This window comes from Guyanagaster necrorhizus, assembly GCF_019112545.1.
Source record: "Guyanagaster necrorhizus MCA 3950 unplaced genomic scaffold BT62scaffold_12, whole genome shotgun sequence".
Classification (NCBI taxonomy): Eukaryota; Fungi; Basidiomycota; class Agaricomycetes; order Agaricales; family Physalacriaceae; genus Guyanagaster; species Guyanagaster necrorhizus.
Genome location: NW_025064891.1, coordinates 152,954 through 172,202, shown reverse-complemented (window position 1 = coordinate 172,202; position 19,249 = coordinate 152,954). Strand labels below are relative to the sequence as shown.

General features: G+C 47.9%; 10 protein-coding genes across 10 annotated transcripts; 4 read left to right on the top strand and 6 right to left on the bottom strand.

Annotated features, from left to right (window-relative positions):
- The first annotated feature begins 20 nt into the window (after positions 1-20).
- Positions 21-1,873, top strand: BT62DRAFT_931709 (MAP kinase). Its single transcript, XM_043186182.1, has 7 exons — positions 21-162; positions 213-402; positions 456-774; positions 828-952; positions 1,003-1,149; positions 1,207-1,492; positions 1,548-1,873. The coding sequence occupies exons 1-6, from the start codon at positions 38-40 to the stop codon at positions 1,441-1,443; spliced, it is 1,143 nt and encodes a 380-aa protein (XP_043039763.1). The 5' UTR covers positions 21-37; the 3' UTR covers positions 1,444-1,492; positions 1,548-1,873.
- BT62DRAFT_106886 (uncharacterized protein) lies at positions 1,360-1,851 on the top strand. Its single transcript, XM_043178629.1, has 2 exons — positions 1,360-1,496; positions 1,548-1,851. Coding segments are annotated over exons 1-2 (267 nt in total). The 5' UTR covers positions 1,360-1,494; the 3' UTR covers positions 1,813-1,851.
- Positions 1,545-3,528, bottom strand: BT62DRAFT_106916 (uncharacterized protein). Its single transcript, XM_043178630.1, has 4 exons — positions 3,266-3,528; positions 3,125-3,216; positions 2,844-3,069; positions 1,545-2,787 (listed from the first exon to the last, which is right to left on the bottom strand). Exons 1-4 carry the CDS (start codon positions 3,401-3,403, stop codon positions 1,891-1,893), a joined length of 1,353 nt encoding a protein of 450 aa, XP_043039762.1. The 5' UTR covers positions 3,404-3,528; the 3' UTR covers positions 1,545-1,890.
- Positions 3,529-3,654: 126 nt separating this feature from the next.
- Positions 3,655-6,111, bottom strand: BT62DRAFT_919607 (DEAD-domain-containing protein; the record flags this gene model as incomplete). The annotated part of the gene is made up of 4 exons (XM_043184171.1): positions 3,655-3,833; positions 3,861-4,017; positions 4,066-5,959; positions 6,014-6,111. 4 exons carry the CDS (start codon positions 6,109-6,111, stop codon positions 3,655-3,657), a joined length of 2,328 nt encoding a protein of 775 aa, XP_043039761.1.
- Positions 6,112-6,210: 99 nt separating this feature from the next.
- BT62DRAFT_1075849 (uncharacterized protein) lies at positions 6,211-7,981 on the top strand (the record flags this gene model as incomplete). The annotated part of the gene is made up of 14 exons (XM_043179157.1): positions 6,211-6,358; positions 6,412-6,434; positions 6,489-6,607; positions 6,657-6,676; positions 6,733-6,758; positions 6,808-6,842; positions 6,889-6,950; positions 7,000-7,010; positions 7,062-7,103; positions 7,153-7,201; positions 7,249-7,310; positions 7,361-7,399; positions 7,477-7,757; positions 7,811-7,981. 14 exons carry the CDS (start codon positions 6,211-6,213, stop codon positions 7,821-7,823), a joined length of 930 nt encoding a protein of 309 aa, XP_043039760.1. The 3' UTR covers positions 7,824-7,981.
- Positions 7,629-9,045, bottom strand: BT62DRAFT_1075848 (uncharacterized protein). Its single transcript, XM_043179156.1, has 6 exons — positions 8,718-9,045; positions 8,503-8,665; positions 8,352-8,445; positions 8,163-8,294; positions 8,060-8,109; positions 7,629-8,011 (listed from the first exon to the last, which is right to left on the bottom strand). Exons 1-6 carry the CDS (start codon positions 8,929-8,931, stop codon positions 7,915-7,917), a joined length of 750 nt encoding a protein of 249 aa, XP_043039759.1. The 5' UTR covers positions 8,932-9,045; the 3' UTR covers positions 7,629-7,914.
- On the top strand, positions 8,560-11,609 carry BT62DRAFT_106847 (uncharacterized protein). The gene is made up of 8 exons (XM_043178628.1): positions 8,560-9,397; positions 9,502-9,598; positions 9,652-10,022; positions 10,070-10,381; positions 10,427-10,805; positions 10,860-10,893; positions 10,946-11,097; positions 11,152-11,609. The coding sequence occupies exons 1-8, from the start codon at positions 8,951-8,953 to the stop codon at positions 11,343-11,345; spliced, it is 1,986 nt and encodes a 661-aa protein (XP_043039758.1). The 5' UTR covers positions 8,560-8,950; the 3' UTR covers positions 11,346-11,609.
- Positions 11,363-13,327, bottom strand: BT62DRAFT_931703 (NAD-dependent formate dehydrogenase). Its single transcript, XM_043186181.1, has 13 exons — positions 13,301-13,327; positions 13,173-13,247; positions 13,073-13,117; positions 12,911-12,964; positions 12,795-12,857; positions 12,652-12,744; positions 12,515-12,601; positions 12,288-12,462; positions 12,192-12,235; positions 12,121-12,135; positions 11,893-12,070; positions 11,612-11,839; positions 11,363-11,559 (listed from the first exon to the last, which is right to left on the bottom strand). Exons 1-13 carry the CDS (start codon positions 13,304-13,306, stop codon positions 11,546-11,548), a joined length of 1,077 nt encoding a protein of 358 aa, XP_043039757.1. The 5' UTR covers positions 13,307-13,327; the 3' UTR covers positions 11,363-11,545.
- Positions 13,328-13,685: 358 nt separating this feature from the next.
- Positions 13,686-15,209, bottom strand: BT62DRAFT_980573 (EXS-domain-containing protein; the record flags this gene model as incomplete). The annotated part of the gene is made up of 4 exons (XM_043189525.1): positions 13,686-14,199; positions 14,251-14,472; positions 14,525-14,725; positions 14,776-15,209. 4 exons carry the CDS (start codon positions 15,207-15,209, stop codon positions 13,686-13,688), a joined length of 1,371 nt encoding a protein of 456 aa, XP_043039756.1.
- Positions 15,210-15,449: 240 nt separating this feature from the next.
- On the bottom strand, positions 15,450-17,164 carry BT62DRAFT_1020895 (P-loop containing nucleoside triphosphate hydrolase protein; the record flags this gene model as incomplete). Its single annotated transcript, XM_043178269.1, has 8 exons — positions 15,450-15,877; positions 15,926-16,119; positions 16,172-16,232; positions 16,285-16,356; positions 16,405-16,502; positions 16,558-16,596; positions 16,655-16,848; positions 16,899-17,164. The coding sequence occupies 8 exons, from the start codon at positions 17,162-17,164 to the stop codon at positions 15,635-15,637; spliced, it is 1,167 nt and encodes a 388-aa protein (XP_043039755.1). The 3' UTR covers positions 15,450-15,634.
- Positions 17,165-19,249: the final 2,085 nt, after the last annotated feature.

Sequence of the window (19,249 nt, the reverse complement as noted above, 5' to 3'; positions counted from 1 at the left end):
AAGTTGCCAGTAATAAGTGACTTAACTATTGTCGCCCATGGTGGGACCAGCTCGCCCGCCGTCCCAGGGCCTCAAGCGCGTTGGCAAGCCCGTCCTCGGCAATTCTTCCCACTCTGGAGTTCCTGCCTTTCAGACATCGTTCTCTAGCTTCTCCCATATCGTGTCGGTCTCTCCCCTACAGCCGCTCCATTTCCTTCTCATCATCCTTACAGCGATGCTTCAGGCAGTATCAACTTCAAAGGCAAGGCGAGCATAAATGCGTCAGGCGTTAACTTCGTCAATGGCGCCTCCTTCGCCGTTCGTATGCAAGATTTCAAACAGCTAGAAGAGCTCGGCAGAGGGAACTACGGTACCGTGAAGCGGGTGCTCCATATGCCAACCAGCGTTGAGATGGCCATGAAGGTATGTCCTATTCATATCTATATTTCTGTATTCAGTAACCTCTCTCCTTGCAGCAAATTCGCGTCGAACTCGAATCTGCAAAGTTCAAGACGATCGAAATGGAACTAGAGATTCTTCACCGCGCCGTTGCGCCTTCCATTATTGGTTTCTTTGGCGCTTTCTACGACGAGGGATGCGTGCATTACTGCGTCGAATACATGGATGCCGGCAGTCTTGATACGCTTACTGCTTTTGATATCGATGAACGATTCGAACTGTTGGGCGAGTCTCTGATATGGGAAGGTCTTCCAGAGGAGGTTCTAGCCCGGACCGTGGGCAGCACGGTTCGCGGTTTGAAGTTCCTGAAGGATGAATTGGAAGTTATCCATCGTGGTACGAAGTCCTTGCCTATATTTGGCGTTTCTCTCGTTAAACCACGCTCGCAGACGTGAAACCTACCAACATATTGGCTAATACCAGGGGGGAAATCAAGTTGTGTGACTTTGGCGTGTCCGGTCAGCTGCAGAAGTCTCTAGCTTTGACCATAGTAGGCTGCCAGACCTACATGGCTGTAAGTGCTGAATTCTTGTATCACTCTTTGAATTTATCAATAATCCGTAGCCCGAACGAATCGAAAGTGGCCTCCAGCCCGGAAATGTCGCCTATGGCGTGTCTTCCGATGTATGGTCCTTGGGGCTTTCCACGCTCGAGATAGCTATGGGCAAATATCCCTATCCAGTCGACAGCAGAGGAAGTGCCATGGCCTATGTAAGTTCCTGGTCTCTCTTGGAAGAAATTCTGATTAGTGTATTCGCCCGGTGTTAGATGACTGCCTTGATTAACGGTGACGTGCCTGCGCTTCCGGAGAGATACAGCTCGGCCGCCCGAGCGTGGGTTTCACGATGTTTGGTCACTAATCCAGACGAACGGGCGAACTATGCCGAACTACTGGTTCATCCTTTTCTCGCAGAGGAGATGAGCAAGAAGGTTGATATGATTGGATGGGTAGCAACTGCCTTAAAGTTCAAGGCAGCCAAGGCCTTAAGGGGCAAGATACCTTGAAGAATCAGTGTTTCTATCATTATTCGAGACATGTAAGAAGTGGCGTGCTGTATGTGAAAACTTTTTCCCGTCTGCGTTCCTTGTTCACAATTGTTGCAATCAAGGTGGCCATTCTCTTTACCCACGCAGCCTGCCTTCTCCGAAGTACCTTTACATGCGTCGATGTTGTCCTGTTACGCCACCTTGTCTCTTGCCAACGCATTCCTAACCCATCGAAACGGCACAAATTTGCTCTGCTTGGTTGCCCATGACTGCTTGTTTGATAGCACGTCCAGCTCCCCCGTGGGCACTTTTTTTTTTGGGTGGGAGAGGCTATATTACATAGCCGCAGCTTTAAGGCAATCACCCATCTTGTGCCAATTCCTCTAGAATATGAGTACATCGATTATGTATAGTATACAGATAATAGGATATCACGGCCAGTAATAATAGCATATACTTAAAAATCTATTGGACACCACCACCACCACAAACCGCGGCTTGGTGTGACAAAGTAACCTCGCCTTCTGCGCAGTGGGGCTGAAGCTCTTCCTTCTGGATTTCTCGACATTTCAAAGCGTATGTCCTACAAGCTTCCCGGCTCTTGGCTAGCTCTGGATCTTCATGAGATAAAGCAAACACCACCACATCTGGAAAGTTATATTCCAGCAGTTCTTTCAAGACCGGAAGCATCTTAGAATCAGGAGAGTACGTTCCGGAGTTGTTGTCAATTATTAACTCCCACTGGACTTGATCGTCGGGGACATCATCGTTGAAGTTATCCCATCCCCCAGCAGGTCTTGGATGGAATTCACCACTGTATCGTACCGTCTCGGCACAATTACTATGCAGTGCATGCTTCGATGCAAAGTCGACGAAAAAAGCGGCTCCAGTCTCCGAGAAACGGAACGAATCATCGTCGGCGGAAATAATGTAGGTGTACACAGCAGGTTTTACCCGATGGGCAAAGTCGTTACGAGAAGTAGGACCAATATAACGACTATCCGTGGCGCCGTGTAGGAGCTTTATGAAGCCTCCAGCATTTTCCAGGAGGCCAAAGCCGTTGGTCGACTTGCGAGCATAGAGCATACGGTGACCTGCTTGAATGGTCGATCGCACCGCAATTGATGCTGGTCCCTGGAAAATATTCTGTGCAGCTTTGTAATTGACATTCCAATGCTGATAGGCATCCCTAAAAAACAAAGGAATTCCGATGACGAAAATCTTCCAAGTGAAATAGCGCCGCGCGTTATTGTCCAGGTTTGTCAGAATGCCGACTGTAGGGGAAGAATGACGGGAGTAGCGTATGGGGCCGTCGAAAAGATACAGACATTCGTGGTTGCTTTTCGATGGTTGAGAGTCAATCTGAAGAACGTTATGTGAGATTCAAGGTACATGTAGAAGGAACCGGAATGTCCCACCTTGAGCCAGAAGGTTCCCCTACTGCGCCTGAGCAGAGGCCCCTCGATCTCAGCCTCCTTTGCCCCGGCAGTGATGGTGGTTTTGAACTTTCCAATGTAGTCGTCATGGGGTGCCCCGTCGTCTTTGTCGAAAACTTCGACCAGAAGGTCTGCGGTAACAGGAACATTCTTCACCCGCCAAACTTCATTCCATACTGGTGCCAAAGTATTCGTTTTCACCGTGGAACTACAAACCGGAGTCAGGGAATTGTAAAGACAAGAAAAGAACTAAGCCAGCGTACACAAGTGAGATCTGGTCATCAATCCTTGCCACGAAGTACGGGTCGGCAGTACCAACCACATCCATTTTGGGTAGACCAGAGGCCCCGATGAACTTTGCAAGAAAATTAGACGGATACGAAAAATGCGCTGTCGTGACATACCTGGATGCTGACATCGGCATAACGGACGTCGAATGAGTGCTCGTCGCCAGGCGACCAGGTCTTAGTGCTGTGAATGACGCCCTCAATCTTCTCGACAATGCTTGATATACTTGCCGGATTTCTTCGATGTCTGGTCATAGGGAACGGCGGTCAATGCGTCCGCTTATATATTCAAACAAAGTCCGAATTTGGCAGGGCTGAAACTGTACTTGGACTGTATTTTATGAGTTATAGTGGTTGCCAAACAGGACGGACCCTTCAGTCATTAACTGAGACGAAATCAGCATTGCGAGCTTCATGGACACCCAATGCCAATAGTAATAACGCCAGAGGTCCAATGCACTGCAACTACATGATCACAACACCACTGAGACGCACTGAACCTGATATCATGGTCCCATGCCGTTCACCAGCTTCTCAAGCGCATCTCCCCCAGCGATCTGGAATTCAGATGTTCCACTGCTGTTCATTACACCACCCTTCTTGGATAAGCGGCCTTGAGAGCGCACAATCTCGGTCATGCGCGACTCAGTGTCTTTATTACGAGCGTCGCGATTGCTTTTTCCACCTGTCTTTTTATTTCGTGATTGCTTACTATTAGTTATGGTTTTGGGCGCATCTCGCAGTGCAAACGCCTTCGCCAGATGTCCAATATGAAGATGTCGCACATGGAACATGTGTTTCTCTGATGAAGGATGAGTAGCATATGCCCTCATATGTGACAAAAAGGCCCTTCGAGCGAGCGAGGTATTCTACCGTCCATCAGTAAAGAATCTTCTGAAACGATAACGAAAGCGTACTTCTTTCTTGCTGAGAACCCATCGTTCAAAAGACAGCTGTACATCGGTAGCGCGACCTTCAAATTCGCGCCCTTTACCACCAAACCCACTTTGCAGTAAAGACTCGACAGATGTACATTCCAGTGATATCTTTCCTCGTTTGTCGTCGTTCTTCATCTTTCCCTCTATCCACTTGACCCATTCAGCTTCACTAGGCGCGACTATACTCCATGCCTCGCCACCTTTCCCTGCCCTGGCAGTACGACCGACCCGATGAACGTATTCGGTCTCTCCTCCCTCTGTAGGCAAGTCATACTGAACTACCGCTCGTACTAGAGGAAGATCGAGACCACGGGAGGCCACAGAGGTACAAAGAAGAATGGATGATTTTAATTTCCCTGAAATTGAGAATCCGCGTAAAGATGCCAGACGTGTGCGCGTGTCCAAAGATCCATGAAGTCGATATATCGATGTGTCGGGCAGGAGGGGAGACTTGACTTCAATAGTCTTATTGTCTTTCGCAGCATCGACTTCATTGTGGTCATCAGAATCACCATCAGAATCATCTTCCTGTAGCTGCGGCACATCACCGTTCATCATGGAACCCCCAAGAAGCTGCCAGTGGAAGTCCACTGAATCCGTGCAACTAAAGAAAACAACCACTTGACTTCCACGTTGATTCTGCGATTGAGCGATGAGCGAGCGTAATAAGGCGATCAAAAGCACCAGTCGCAATTTGAGAGGAACGACGACATATTTCTGTGACAGCTGGGAAGGGGTAGTGAATTTCTCTGGACCAGAAGCAGCCTCAGGAGGAGCATCTTTGGAAGTTGAAGGCTTGTTCTGTAAGTCCTTTTCGATCCCCTTGATCATCAAAGGTTCGACGAGGACCACCCCAGCTAACTTTTGAACATCCTCTCGTATCGTTGCAGAACAAAGCACAGTTCGTCTGCGACGCTCCCAATCCCAACCACCGACATCTCTACCAACTCCTTCCTTTGTTGCTTGGATGGCAAGATTTCTCCGGCCATTCAGTCCGTTCAGAATGCCAGTAATGGTTTCTTCAAACCCTAGTTCCATCAGACGATCTGCTTCATCTAATACCAGCCAACGACATTTTCCGACGCTGAAAGACGAGCTGTTTTGCAGATGATCCAAGAGCCTGCCAGGCGTCGATACAATGATGGGAAGACCCTTGCGCAGACGGGCCTTTTCGTGCGCACGTGTGGCACCTCCTGTGAGTAAACCAGAAACAAGCCAGCGTGTCAAGCGCGTTGAAGACGCGTCGCTGGAAGACTCATCTTTTGGTCGTAGTCGCAATTTGAGTAGTGCTTCTAAAACATCCGATATCTGCTTTGCGAGCTCTCTCGTTGGTGCTATGATGATAGCCAGGGTACCAATTGACCGATCGATATACGAAAGGCTACTCAATGGCAGCAGGTCTTGGATTATGGGAATGAGAAAGGATAATGTTTTGCCGGACCCTGTTTGCGACTGGATGAATATATCTTTGTCCGCACCCGAGGAGGAAAGCATGGCAGTGAGGGTCGCGCGTTGTATAGACGTCGGTTTTGTGATGTCCATCTTATTTGACAGGTGTGCGTCTAGCAGTGGATCTACACCAAGCCTGGTGAAAGAAGAAGAGTCTGTCAAGGGGGCATTGCTGGGGGGAGCAAGGGATATGGATACTTTCTGTTTAACTGGGATATCGACCGTCGGATTGTAAGAGAAGAGGGAAGAAATTATTTGGGTGCTAGGACGAGAAGGAGCGGGCCGATCATGATTGGAAGGGACAACGTGGGACTCTGTCCGTGGTCGCTTTGGGGGGCGTTCTTCAGTCACCTCTGGCCATGTATGGGCGCTCTCGCGTTCTCCTGGTCGACTCTTTCGCTTGGCTACTCTTTTTACTTTTAGTCTATCCAAGCAACATTAATAAGTTAAGAATTGGAAAGCGAATAAGATGACTGACCTTTCTGTCCAGCGTCCGCCTCTCTTTACGCCACTTTTCCCCTTTCCATTGGGACTAGAATCGTCGAGGGAAAGGTTGAGGACAAGGTCGTCGTCCATGATCAGGCTGGGCAAGAAAAAATGATATTATGTGGGCAATATTCCCACGGATCCTCGTGTGCTCAGAAAGCGGACACGTCCTCCTTTTCCTCCACCACAATGATCTTCCGTCGACTCTCCTTGGTCATTTTCCTCTTTACTGCCACCGCGTTTTTCTGCACTCGGTCGGCCGATGCTGCCAAGGGTCCTAAAATAACGCACAAGGTCTACTTTGACATCAAGCATGGCGACGAGGAACTTGGACGAAGTATGTCGCTCATTCATACCGTTTGCTTATTTTCCTTCATTTCTTCTCTTTAGTCGTCATGGGCTTGTACGGTGGTGTATGTGACCTTTTTCAAAGTATTTAGCCGACTATTAACTTTGAAATGCCGTAGACCGTTCCTAAAACTGTTGAGAACTTCCGAGCTCTTGCCACTGGCAAGGATAAGGACGGAAATGAACTCGGATTCGGATATAAGGGTTCCAAGTTCCACCGAGTCATCAAGGATTTCATGTACGGTGTCACTTCACGCGTTCCCGTTTTAAATCTAATGTTCCCATAGGATTCAAGGTGGTGACTTCAGTGCGTTTATCTGCCTTTTAATTTTTTTTAGTTCGTATCTATAAGCTTCGCATTAGCCAAAGGTGATGGAACCGGCGGAAAGGCATGTTCATCACTTTATTGTCGATCACAGTCTGACTTAAATGGTACAGTCGATCTACGGTGACCGGTTCGCCGATGAGAATTTGTAGGTGTTCTGTAAGAAAGCTGTCTCTGTGATTAACATGTTGCAGCAAACTCCGTCACACTGGTCCTGGAACCTTGTCCATGGCCAATGCCGGTAAAGACACGAATGGTGAGAACATCTTTTTTATATATTCAAGCAGAACTTAGACATTCCTTAGGCTCCCAATTCGTAAGCACAGCACTTCATTGTCTATCTGTGATATCGAAGGTTCTGTCATAGTTCATTTGCACCGTGGTCACCAGCTGGTTGGATGGCAAACACGTTAGTACCTGATCGTCGATGTCTCAATTTCTCTCAAACTTTCTTTTAGGTCGTTTTCGGCAAGGTTCTGGATGGCATGGATATTGTACACCAAATTGGTATGCTCCCATTCTGCACGTTCTGCATCCCTCTTATTCTGTTCAAGAAAATGTTGCAAAGTCTCGAGACAAGCCCGTCGTCGATGTCATCATTGCTGATTCTGGAGAGGTAGGGCTTCCGCCGTCCTGTCTTTTCTCTTCTAACATGTGTCACTGCAGCTCGAAGTGGGGGCCGTGACCGACGAAGAAGGAAACCAGGTACCTCTTCATGCTGAGCTCTGATCGCTTTATTTGTGGTACAAGAGATATAAAAATAAATCTTCATCGCTTGCTAGGAATCCCCAGTCTCTCAGCCAACGACAAGCGCCGCGGCTGACAATTATTTAACGACTGGAACATTATCGGCCACAACACCAATGGCAACTGAATCAATCACAATCACCCTTGAGGCTGAAGTGACCTCTTCGACTTTGAGGAACGTCATTCTTGGACTCTTGTTGGTTGGTGTTGCCGGTGCTCTCCTCGCTTGGATGCGAACATTCCAATGGCTTCATCGCGTGATATCACGAAAGGAGCGCGGTCTTTACAGGAAAGTAGGGGACGAAGACATAGAAAAGTAAGGACATATATCTGTTATCTCCCACCATGGCAGTTACTTCTCGCTCACAGACGTGTGGAATAGTTCATAGCCAGGTAAACTATTGTTATTGGTATAGTGATGGATGGTCTACGAAGGATATCATTTTACTCATGTAGACATGGTGACAATCAAGTTACCCTACGTAACAACACAGAAGAATAGATACGAATATAATGATGGAGGGTGTAGCTCCCGCTGTTCGCGGGCTTGAGCTTGTGGTGGTATCAGGCCTGTTGAATCTCAGAACGGTCCCTAGTTCAAAAAGGAAAACTACTTGCGGAATACCATTGTCATCAGAGTACGATGGGCAAGTGTCGTTGGCACTTCCCTGCAGCGATTATCAGCGGCTACATTCAAGAAGATTAAACACAACAGTCGTACTGTAGGATTGTCAGGACAGCAAACGCTTTCGCTTCCTAGATACGCTACGCTTCCCAGTGCAGCCTCATTGCCCCAACCAGCCCAATTCTCACACGAAACTGTCTGGTAGCTGATATTCCAAACCCCAAAATCCTACATAAACCCAGAGCTTTACTCAAACAAAGACAACGCTGCAAATGTTCTACGTACGGTGTAACCATACAGCGATGCGTTCGAGGGGAAAAAGTTGTCCGGAATGGCGTCGGATGGGTAGGCCAGATCGAAATTCAGATATTGTCCCGAACTAAACAGAAAGACATATAAAAGAATCGCGCAGTCCTAAACCACAGAAATTACGGACGGGTTTGGTTTCGAATCAGTAGCAGAACACCAACCGTCGCCGCTTAGGGGGCACAGATCGGTTACTTTGATGACGATATGTTTTGTAACAGAAGGGTAGAATGGAGGAGTTGATGTCCAAGTATTTAATAGAGTCAAGTTGAAGCACTTTCCACACCCAGGACCTAGCGCTTTCGGCGTTAGGGAAAGGATGCCAGGAAGGAGCAGGCCACGGACCGTACGCAGTACTGCTTCCGTATGCCATCTGAGAGAGGGCAGCAGTCGGATAATGGGTACTCGAAGGTGTGCAACCGCAAGACGCGACGTAATTCTCTGGAAGTTCATAATGGGTCATCGTTGCTGTGCCGTCAGAAGTATAATTTATCCATGCAGCCGTCTCCAGAAGTATACAGGAGAGCAGTACCAAGAGCCACGAGAAAGAAAAAAACATATCAGGTTACTAGAAAGGCATGATATCCAAGTCGTTGGTAGCACTGGGAAGGTCGGGTCGCCGTCGGCACGTGCTCGCGCTCGACGGTCAACCTCATTGTACATACCGTTTGCTTTCGGCCATGAAATATGCTTATCCGGTCTCTCACGTCCCCAGTGAACTGAGTCCTGCTCTTTTATCACTCAAAATCGCTCGACATTCTCCCTGTACTCTCTGTGCATCATGCACTGGCCTCCATCCAGACCCTGACGATGAAGTCGTCTTTGACGACGAGGCCCAACCTACGTTTTCCATTGGAGACCTTGGACAGTATGGATCAGACGATGAAGATACAACTCCTCCATACCTCGAATTTTGTGGGTGCGGGCACGGGTTGAAGGAACATGATGCCACGGAGGCTGGCCTTGGCGTCGAGGAGTTCTTAAGAAGGAGCAAGGTTGCCATTCGTCTAGATGAGCTCTTGAAGGTCTGTTTTCATCGTTGTTCCGATGGGCTAGTCTCACTGATTAACCTAGGTGCGACTCAGCCTTACCGTCATGTTTCCTAGTCGCTAAGTTCTGCCACCCACAGGATGTAGGAAAGCTTCTGGACTTTGATTATACCGACGACGATATCGCTTCGCTCAGAAAACAAATGAGACTTCCAGTGTCTGTTCTTGCACCTTCTGGTTTGTGGACAGAACATTGCAGTCCGAAATCCCCTGACATATCTAGCTACTAGGTTATTCACGGAGCTCGGATGGTTCTCCTCCTACCAAGAGGCGTCGTCTGTCTCTTTCCTCTCTTAGTGAGGCTGACGATGATGACGATGACGACGACGAGGACAAACCTCTGGCCGCACGAGTGAATTCGAAAACAGGTTCGAGACCGGAAAAGACAACCCGGAAAACCGGACAGAAAGGCGGGAAAAAGGGGCCAGGCAAAGTTCCCAAAGGAAAAACAAACGGCCTTTCACGAAAGGGTCACAAGAGTAAAGGCGTGAATGGAATAAACGGGCATTCCACACGGGTTAAGGTGGAAGACAAACTCGGCGATGAGCAGATAACACGCCTAGCCGCAGGTGTACCGGTGGATGCTTCCTCTCCCAACGAAGTAGGCTTTCTTACCTGTTACGTGTGATATTCACTCAGGTCTCGAAGCCCGTCGTCCGTACAGAAAAGATGGCCGCCATTGAACTGCGAAAAGGAGTGATACAAATCACACCTGTGGAGAATGACAAGCATCCTCGATCGTATGTCATTCTCACCGGGCTCAAGACTCTATTTCAAAAGCAGCTGCCCAAAATGCCTCGCGAATATATCGCAAGACTAGTCTACGACAGGAATTCAAAGGCACTTGCAATCATCAAACGGGGTTATAAAGTTGTTGGTGGCATTTGTTATCGTCCGTTTCCTCGTCGAGGGTTCGCCGAAATTGTCTTCTTCGCAACAGCATCAGTAGATCAAGTCAAAGTATGTGCACTATTATCTGGGTGTCTCCTTCTTATATGTCAGCAGGGCTATGGAGGAACGCTTATGGATCACTTCAAAGCTCACATTCGCAAGACGTATCCAAACATGATGTACTTTCTGACTTACGCGGACAATTACGCTGTTGGCTACTTCGAAAAACAAGGCTTTTCGAAGGAGATCACTTTAGATCGTTCAGTATGGGCCGGTTACATCAAAGACTATGAAGGCGGAACTATCATGCAATGTACAATGCTTCGCAAGGTGGACTACCTTAACAAAGTCTCTATCATCACTCAGCAGCAGGAAGCCGTCATCTCGAAAATTCGCGAGATGTCGAGGTCACATATCGTCCACCCGGGTCTGCCGCAATTCCAGGTGGGGACTGACGAAATTACCGTTGATCCTAAAGATGTTCCAGGCCTCAGTGAGCACTGTTTTTCTTTTTCGCTTAATTCTTCCAACAGTACTTCAATTGCAGGAGAGTGTGGGTGGACCCCGGAAATGTTGATACAGTGCGTTTAACAATGCGGTATTTTCTCTTTGTCAACTGAGGCGATCTTGCAGACCGTTACGTGTTACACCTAGAAGTGCAGATCATGGTTTCATGGAGCAACTATTGCGGGATCTGCAAGACCACGGAATGGCCTGGCCTTTCCAAGAACCAGTGAAAAGGGAAGATGTACCTGATTACTACGACGTCATCACAAATCCAATGGGTCTGTCTCTTTCTCTACTTTTTTCTGCGACTCAAAAAGCCCATTCCACCACAGACTTCAAGACGATGGAACACAAATTGGAGACTCATCAGTACGGATCTGTGGATGACTTTGTTGCTGATGCTAACTTGATATGGGAGAACTGTCGGGCGTATAACCCGCCAGACAGCATATACCAGAAGGCCGCCGCCAGGTTGGAAAAGTTGGTCACTTCCCGAATGGCGGAGAGAAATAAGCGTGAAGATTAAATAGCTCGCATGCGTCTTCCTTGTTTAACTTATTTGCTACTCATTTACAGTATCTGGCTTGTACTTGCATATATAGCTCACTGTATTCTAACATGCATTTCATGAAACTTAGTTTGTCATTTTCTGTGATGGGTCAATACAAGGCGGATTGGTCAACAGAAGTACATGGGTTTTCGCGGAAAGAATTGCACCAGAACAGACTAACGCTGTCCATCTAAATCCAAGTTAACACATGGCGGATAGGATGCTACAGGAAGTACACTTACAGGCCTTGGTCTCATATTTCCCGAGCCCGACGATGATATTTTGGGGATCCTGTGGCTTATTGGTGAAGTAGTTTTCTAAGATGTTCCGCGTTCCCAAAGCATAGCGAGCTTGAGCGTCGAGAGTAGTACCAGAATAGTGGGGAACCATGCCGTTTCCGCCTCCCAAGTGGTTCTTCATGGTACGCCAGACGTGATCCTTGGGGGCCGGCTGGACATTCCAGACATCACCTGAAGTAAACGTTTGAGCTATTGACGGAGTAAATGCAGAAAAAAACACGCACCGGAGTAGCCACTAAGCTTGCCGCTCTTCAATGCTTTTGCGACGGCATCCTTGTCACAAATAGCACCGCGCGCGGTGTTGACCAGCCAAGCGCCGTCCTTGAAATGGCTCAACAAATCGCCGTTAACCAGACCCCTAGTGCCCTCGTGAAGAGGACAGTTGACAGTAATGACATCGCACTGAATGGATTCAGCATCTTATCACTATATCGTGCGACGTAAAAACTTACCTGGGAAACGAATTCCTACAATGGAGAGGATAAATGAATTACATGTGATGGAGGTAAGAGCACTGTCGTACCTTCAAATCTTCGACACGGCGGGCTTTGACTTTTTCAGCAGCAGCTATGATAATATGACTTAGCATCGAATCGAGCACAGCTACGTGACTACTGACCAGCCGGGAGGGGAGCATAGTCATAGTACAATAGCTCTTTAGTGTCGAAGGGGACAAGCCTTTGAAGGACCCTGTAACCGATTCTTCCGGCACCGATAGTGCCTACGATTTTTCCTTCCAGGTCGAAGGCGTTCCGGGCGATATCAGACACTTGCCAGTCCCCGCGTTCGATCATCTAAATGTAAGGTAAGGTGATTGTGGGCATAAACAAAGAAGAAAAAGTTGACTTCATGAGCGGGTACGAAGTTGCGAACGAGTAGAAGAATGCTCATGATAACATGCTCTGCTACTGACACCACATTGGATCCAGACACCTGGCATAAGTATCAGCATGAATTCGACTTTGGGCAAGGTTGATTCTGACTTCTAAAACTTGAATCTTGTGGTCAACCGCAGCGTTAAGATCAATATGGTCAGAGCCAACACCGGCAGTGACGCAGATCTTGAGGTTCTTAGCCTGGAGGTCTTTTAGTTCAATAAATTTGGTCAAGCCACTGTTCGATGTACCTTTTCGATCAGATCCCTGGTAAGATATCCCGGGTGGAATGGTGTAGTAATCAAGACTTCGGCCTTGGAAGTGGATGAGACATGAACTAATGTACGTATCGACATCGGACACGCACATCTACGATATGTTTCTGGAAGTCGCTATCGGGACCTTCTTTGCTGCTCGAGACCTGCGAACGGTGGATTTAAAAATGAGGGTACAATCTTTGCAGCTTCAACATACTGAATGGAGAATGAGTAAGCAAGCATACTTATGAGAGCGATGTAGGGTGCTCACCAATAAACTCATGACCCTGGGACGTCAACCACTCTTCAAGTCCGAGCTTGGGAAGGATGTTCAGTTCAGTTTCACCAACAGACGCGGAGGAATTGAGCTACCTTGTTCTCGACGGTGCCCAACAGGCGGCTTTCGGCCTCAGCTGCGGCATAACCGTGGTACAAGATGGCAAGAACCTATGAAGTTGTCGTGAGCAACATGCTGCATAGATGGACAGAATAGACGCGACCTTCATAACGAATTGGATGGTATGGGATGGGGGAAGAGAGCTGTAATGGACATCAACGCCCCATCCTCTCGTTTTATATATGCGTTCGCAAGCACGAGACGGAACAAGATTAGTCCATCGTCAGATGACGGCGACAACTGACCCCGGATGAAATGCACGAAATCTACAAGTGTCGGGGAGGGATAAAAACGGATCACGTGCTCGGTACCGGTCAGCTCCATTTCCACGTCTCTTTCCCGGAAACCGGTTGATCAATAAAGCTGAGGGGTGGCAGATATACCCGTTTTGTCCCGGTACTGCTCATCTTCGCACTTATCGTAGCCGTCATCCCCGATTCTTATGCTCGTCCTCGTCTAAGTGGGAATACATCGTGCTATCCTCAAGCTCACGTTAATTCCTCAGCATCCGCGCTTTGCACCAACTCGTAGTCGCCTTCGCTACCCATGTCCTGCTCCGACATCTTAATGGTTTCCCATTCCACCCGAACAAATACCCACATCCATCTACGAATGATTTCCGCGATTTCCAAGCAAAATATGGTAATGCTTCCGTCGCTTTTTGAGTGAAGGTGGCTGGACAACTTGATCGACCAAGTTAATCGAAGTACAAGATTGAGGAATATTAGAAGAGGGTATACGGATAAAGGATACAGTATTGTAGGACGAAGTCCATAAGGATAAGGTTGACTTGCACTCTGATGATGTAGTTCCGCAGGAGACTCTATCTCTCGTGCCACAAGGGGTCTTCCGGAGTGTAGATGTGGGAGCATCAAATGGCGAGGCAGGCGCCGTCGATTATGAGTATCGCCCATCGCCGTTGGTTTGAGCAATTCTAATCCCCAATCGTTGGTGATATCCCACCAAAAAGAATACAGAGAATTGATGGCAGCAAAGAGCAACCTAAAATAGATAGGTCATAGTGCAGACATCCGACTTACAAGGAAGACCTACCACAGGCGGAAAAGTGGATGTTCACCATGCCAGGCGACTTGTGTGACCTCATCACCCTTTTTTTGCTCCAGTTCCGTCACTACTATCCGTTGGGCGGCCGACAAAAAAATAACCGGGAAAGACGTTGCATATTTTGCCGCATTGTAGAGGGGTCGATGACTTTCGTTTGTAGGGGACGAATACTCAATTATGCATTGTCGAAAGCGTACTAGATACGGAAGGCTGCACAGTGTTTGGTAATGGCCATAGATATTATGAATAGAGTACTACCCACCTCATAATTGCAGGCATAACCCATCGAAGCCACCCATCTTCTCTTGGCGGAACTAGAACACTGTTTCCTGGAGACAACATGCGCATGCATAACCAGACGTCGCCCAAGACCTTGGCAAACGACGTAAAGACATCGGCGAACACAACATCTGCGAAATACACAGGACTATCCATCGAGGATGAAACGCATCGCCGAATAGACCTGAGGCAGTTTAATAGCCCGCCGAGGCAGCGAAAATAAAGGACACGTACAACAAAAATTTGTCCCGCTCTCGTTTGTGAAAGATATGAAAAGGGCAAATGAGAACGAACAAAATGATCAGTGTTGCCACTCCCGGTATATACGCGAAGACGTCGGTCAACACCGCGTTCCCATATGTCAGATAGCGAAACAATGCCCAAGATGTCAGACACCAGGAAAAATACGCCAAAGCCAGGCGGTAGACGGGGCCATAAATTGAAGAGGGTGTCGTTAGCTGCATGCCTGCTATTCGTAATGAAATCGGCTGCTGGCTGGGATCCACACGGAGCTCCATCGTACTGATGGCGTCCACGCCAAACATGTTGAGGCCATGGAGATTCGTTGCCCATCCTAAAATGCCCAGTCCGACCAAGACCATGACGCGGAAAGGGAGAGGAAAGGAAACAGCCCAATTGATTTCATCGTCGAGTCTTGCATCGTTCATTCTCGTTGGCGAACGCTAAGCCAAGCTGGAAGGTAAAACAGAGATACCCGCAGCATGAACTGCAGTAGTAAAGCGAAAGGCGGTAACCGCCACGTGGCACCGTCGGGCCTTGTAATCCAAAGCGACTTGGCTGTGATTCGAAACTAAGTTTTTGATGCAAGCCTAATACTCCTCACAATGACTTTTCCATAAGGACCATCAAAGATAACGAAAAATACCGTAGGGAATGTGATAACCAACGGCGCCGGCCCTCCAGCAGTCATTCAAGGCGTCGTTCAGAAGATACCGACGAGCCCGCACGCGAATTGAAGAACCACCGACTGAGGCCATTACTATCAAAATGAGAACAGGAAATCACCGTTCTTCTCCGTTACAGGACGGCGCTTTGGCTCCGAGCGGGATTGAAGGGAAACAGCGCTTATATATTAAACTAAATCCAAGGCATCTACCAATAGATTCGACACCGCGCGGTATAGAGATCGCGCACCCTCGGATGGAATAGATCCTGAAAGCGCACCTTCGACCACGGAGGTGAGGACCTCGGAAGACATGTCTTTTATGATGTCTCCCGATGTCGACTGCAATGCCTCCGAGGCAATAGCTCTCATCTCGTCCAACGTAAAAGGGACCAAGGGTAATATGGTTGTAACCCGAGAAAGGATGGATGGCTGAATATTGTGTCAGTATAGATTTCCAGATCAACAGGCGCAACATACACTAAGGCGCCTTGAGACGCGAGGCCGCAAGAGGGACATCAGCTTGACGTACTCTTCCCGAGACATGACCTTGTTAGGATGCTCTAACGATTCATGATATTCGAAGACAAGGTCCTGGCCAATGTTTGATGTTCCAAGCCATATAGTATTGTGAACATCGATGTTCATGGTGTTCGCCTCAAAAGAACAACGGCCTGTAGTACATCTATGATGAGGAGAGGGTAAAACTATGTAGGACGCACATACCAAGTTCCCATGGCAGAAGCAAAGACCATAGAACACTAGGATCCTGGGTCTTCTCTATCTCCTAATATCAATTATCAGCAGAAGAACAAAGGGCTTGAGCAGACAGTTGTTACGTCAAGCACGACCACACATCTTTTGCCTTCGTTGTTGATCAGAAATTCCGCCAGCGTGCAGGGGGAGCCATCCTGATAAATGTTCACCTAGCTGTAGAGGCATAATATTGTATCACAGACCTGATAACGACTTATCGAATAAGACTGCCATAAGTCATGAGCGGATCGTAGTGTTGTCATATTAACGGTGTGAGTAGGAACGTCAAGAAGGGGTCCAACTAGATGTGAAGAGGTAATTAATAGATGCTGATGTGGAGGGAAATAAAGAGCAACATTTCTGCGCCAAAAGACTTTTCCCGTGTCCGCTAGGACCTTCAAAATGATGATAAGCCAGGCAACCCAACACGATAGATGGAAGCAGCTAGCTCACCGCACAGCAATATCACAATGGGCGCTGTCGCCTTTTGATTATTGTGTATACTCAAGACCCTGAACAACTGTTCAAGAGCTCGATCTTGGCCGATGATCCCGAAACGAATGCGAGCTAGTGGTCGGAACGAAGAGCATCGCATCAGCGTAGAAGAGCTCTTTGTAAGGAATGCGGTTGTTCTAGAAATGTAATACCTGATGATACTGTGAATACCAAAGTTGACAGCAACGAGAGAGCACTGTACCGAGTGGCCGGGTCTAACTGATCCAAGGCAGAGCCTAGCGATTTAGCGTCAGTTCCGTGGGGTGATCCAAGTTCCTTCTCAAGCGAAGAAGTATCAGCACCGAAGGCTAGCAAGGTCTTTACGATCTCTAGCTTTTGTAACAACTGATCATTTGTAATAGCAAAGGCCAAAGCCGACTGGGGTCCTGCATTGTCATTCGGGCTGGCTTCCCCATGCTCCAGTACTTGACGTACTTGTTGAACATCATCACTGGCAATGGCAAACATAAGTGAAGGCTTAGGTGTCGTGATAGAAGATGAAAGAGGGCGAGGTGGTAGCAGCACAGGAAGTGTAGGTGTACCTATATGTATTGGTCGTCGAATGGTATAATCATCAATGTTGTGGGCCTGAACGTTCGTGCTGACTTCTAGGGAAGACTGAGGACTCGGAGGAGGTTCGGAAAGCCTACTCGAGATGTGGAAATGGCTCCTTCTCCCATGGGAAGAATGCAAGTTGTCAATCCAATCATCAGGGCGAACCAAAGGAGCAGATTTTGATTCAGACGCAGATGAATTGGTGACGGTGTGTACGGATGATAACGAGGTTGTGCGAGCAGGAATTAGATTATAATCGTGTTCCGACGTATGCGAGAGATGTGAAAGCTGTAAATGAATGGTTTATTATCAGAACAAGGCATCGCACAGGCGATAGTAGTGATAATACCGAAATGTTGTTCGACAATGAAGAATTCGATGTTACAGTTGTAGACGCTAACGATGTACGATGTGAATTTCCTTTGTCTTATTGTCAGTGTACGGTCCTTCTGGTTGATAAATCCTGTCAAACCTGGAATAAATGTGGAGCTAGACGGTGATGCAGATGGTGTTATAGATTTAGCTGTTAAGATAGTGGACTAGAAAAGCGATTCAAGCGGATGTTTTCGTTTTATCTTACAAGTACGCACTAATCTGAGAGGTTTAAGGCCAGTGGAGGGCGATTTCGGTGACTGATCTTGCAGCGATTCAGTCGCCAAGTCTCTTGACGGGCCGACTTTTGACATTCGATTCATCATAAGAGACGAGTTTCGGGACCCACCCTAATCAAAAGGTCAGTTTGCATTCCTGGGAGTGTACAACACGACGAACCAGTACAAATGATTTCCTGAAGCCAAAGGGGACCTTGGTTGAGGAAGACAGTTGACGTTGCTCATCATATGATGACCTTCCGCGACTCGGTAACTTATCCCCAGCGATTTCGCATCCATGACGAGAAGAAGACGATGATGGTACGGGGGATAAGGACACAGGAGATTCCATTGCTTCCAAAGCCGTTTCTAGGATTCCAGCCTGTCGGATCAAAGGTATAATATTTGACGACAGTGTTGGGGTCGCATTTGCCTCTGATGACGCACTACGAATCGAGAGATGTGGATCGATCGTTGGTAAAGTTTTGGAAGCAGCGAGATATTGTGGTGGAGAGTCGAGCGACGTGGGGGGTGACAATAATGGCGAGCTCACGACGTCATTTGATCGTTTGCGAGATCCTCGAGGTGGTGGTGTGAAAACTCGACTTCCCAAAAGGGTGGAGGTGGATGCTGTGATCAAGGGGGACAAGCTCTTTGATGAACTTCGTGTGAGAGACTTTGGACTACTCGCTATGTTCCTGTCCGATAAATCTGAATAAGAAGTGTACAGTGCGGTAACTGTATCGTCCTGACTGATTGAAACGGCAGGCTCATCAAAATAGGCAAGTTGAGCGGTCGGACTGCCATCGGAAAGGTTATTCTCGCCCAATTCTTCACCCAGCAGTTCAGTTCGGATCCTTGATGACTGCATTTCTGTTAGGTCGTGAGTTGGAGGTGTGCTCAAGGAAGCGGAAATATCACGGTCATGCGCCCATATGGCGCCTGATTGTTCTTCATTTGAATTGTCGTATTGATCAGGGCAGGGGCATCCCACTACGCCTGTATCTAGCTGAATGAGGGGAGACCCAAACACATCTACAGAATCCAGAGACGTTTCAACACTGGATGTGTGCACGTCAAGGGCGTTAGCACTTGACTTGTCTGGGCCATCAGACGTTGGAGAATCCAGTGCGTCTAGACTAAGGTCTGGTGGATCAAAGTTACCGCGATCATTGCTAGGGAGCGGAGAGATCAGATGTAGTCGATGAAAGAAAGCAGTAAAGTTTGGGGACATGATGCGTGATGAAGGAGAACGAAATGGGGACGATAGAAGGTCAAAAGTAGACGTAGGGGCAGGGCTAATGGGGGGAGACATAGCAAGGGGCATGGGCGTAGACCAACTGCCAGAAATGTGCTCATCACGAATGGAAGAGTCGTGATAGTCGCGGAAAAACGTTTTCAGTTGGAG

What these genes read in the sequence shown, in the direction of transcription:
- BT62DRAFT_931709 (XM_043186182.1), top strand. Translation starts at nt 38, where the DNA reads ATGGTGGGACCAGCTCGCCCGCCGTCCCAGGGCCTCAAGCGCGTTGGC. An exon ending in GCGTTGAGATGGCCATGAAG is followed by an intron (nt 403 to 455) that starts GTATGTCCTATT and finishes CTCTCCTTGCAG; the next exon opens with CAAATTCGCGTCGAACTCGA. An exon ending in ATTGGAAGTTATCCATCGTG is followed by an intron (nt 775 to 827) that starts GTACGAAGTCCT and finishes CCACGCTCGCAG; the next exon opens with ACGTGAAACCTACCAACATA.
- BT62DRAFT_106916 (XM_043178630.1), bottom strand. Translation starts at nt 3,403, where the DNA reads ATGACCAGACATCGAAGAAATCCGGCAAGTATATCAAGCATTGTCGAG. An exon ending in ATGCCGATGTCAGCATCCAG is followed by an intron (nt 3,217 to 3,265) that starts GTATGTCACGAC and finishes TTTCTTGCAAAG; the next exon opens with TTCATCGGGGCCTCTGGTCT. An exon ending in GATGACCAGATCTCACTTGT is followed by an intron (nt 3,070 to 3,124) that starts GTACGCTGGCTT and finishes TCCGGTTTGTAG; the next exon opens with TTCCACGGTGAAAACGAATA.
- BT62DRAFT_1075848 (XM_043179156.1), bottom strand. Translation starts at nt 8,931, where the DNA reads ATGTTTTTTTCTTTCTCGTGGCTCTTGGTACTGCTCTCCTGTATACTT. An exon ending in ACTGATTCGAAACCAAACCC is followed by an intron (nt 8,446 to 8,502) that starts GTCCGTAATTTC and finishes CTTTCTGTTTAG; the next exon opens with TTCGGGACAATATCTGAATT. An exon ending in CATCGCTGTATGGTTACACC is followed by an intron (nt 8,295 to 8,351) that starts GTACGTAGAACA and finishes GGGTTTATGTAG; the next exon opens with GATTTTGGGGTTTGGAATAT.
- BT62DRAFT_106847 (XM_043178628.1), top strand. Translation starts at nt 8,951, where the DNA reads ATGATATCCAAGTCGTTGGTAGCACTGGGAAGGTCGGGTCGCCGTCGG. An exon ending in CATCAGTAGATCAAGTCAAA is followed by an intron (nt 10,382 to 10,426) that starts GTATGTGCACTA and finishes ATATGTCAGCAG; the next exon opens with GGCTATGGAGGAACGCTTAT. An exon ending in TAAAGATGTTCCAGGCCTCA is followed by an intron (nt 10,806 to 10,859) that starts GTGAGCACTGTT and finishes CTTCAATTGCAG; the next exon opens with GAGAGTGTGGGTGGACCCCG.
- BT62DRAFT_931703 (XM_043186181.1), bottom strand. An exon ending in ACAAGATTCAAGTTTTAGAA is followed by an intron (nt 12,602 to 12,651) that starts GTCAGAATCAAC and finishes TACTTATGCCAG; the next exon opens with GTGTCTGGATCCAATGTGGT. An exon ending in CAAGCTTAGTGGCTACTCCG is followed by an intron (nt 11,840 to 11,892) that starts GTGCGTGTTTTT and finishes CGTTTACTTCAG; the next exon opens with GTGATGTCTGGAATGTCCAG.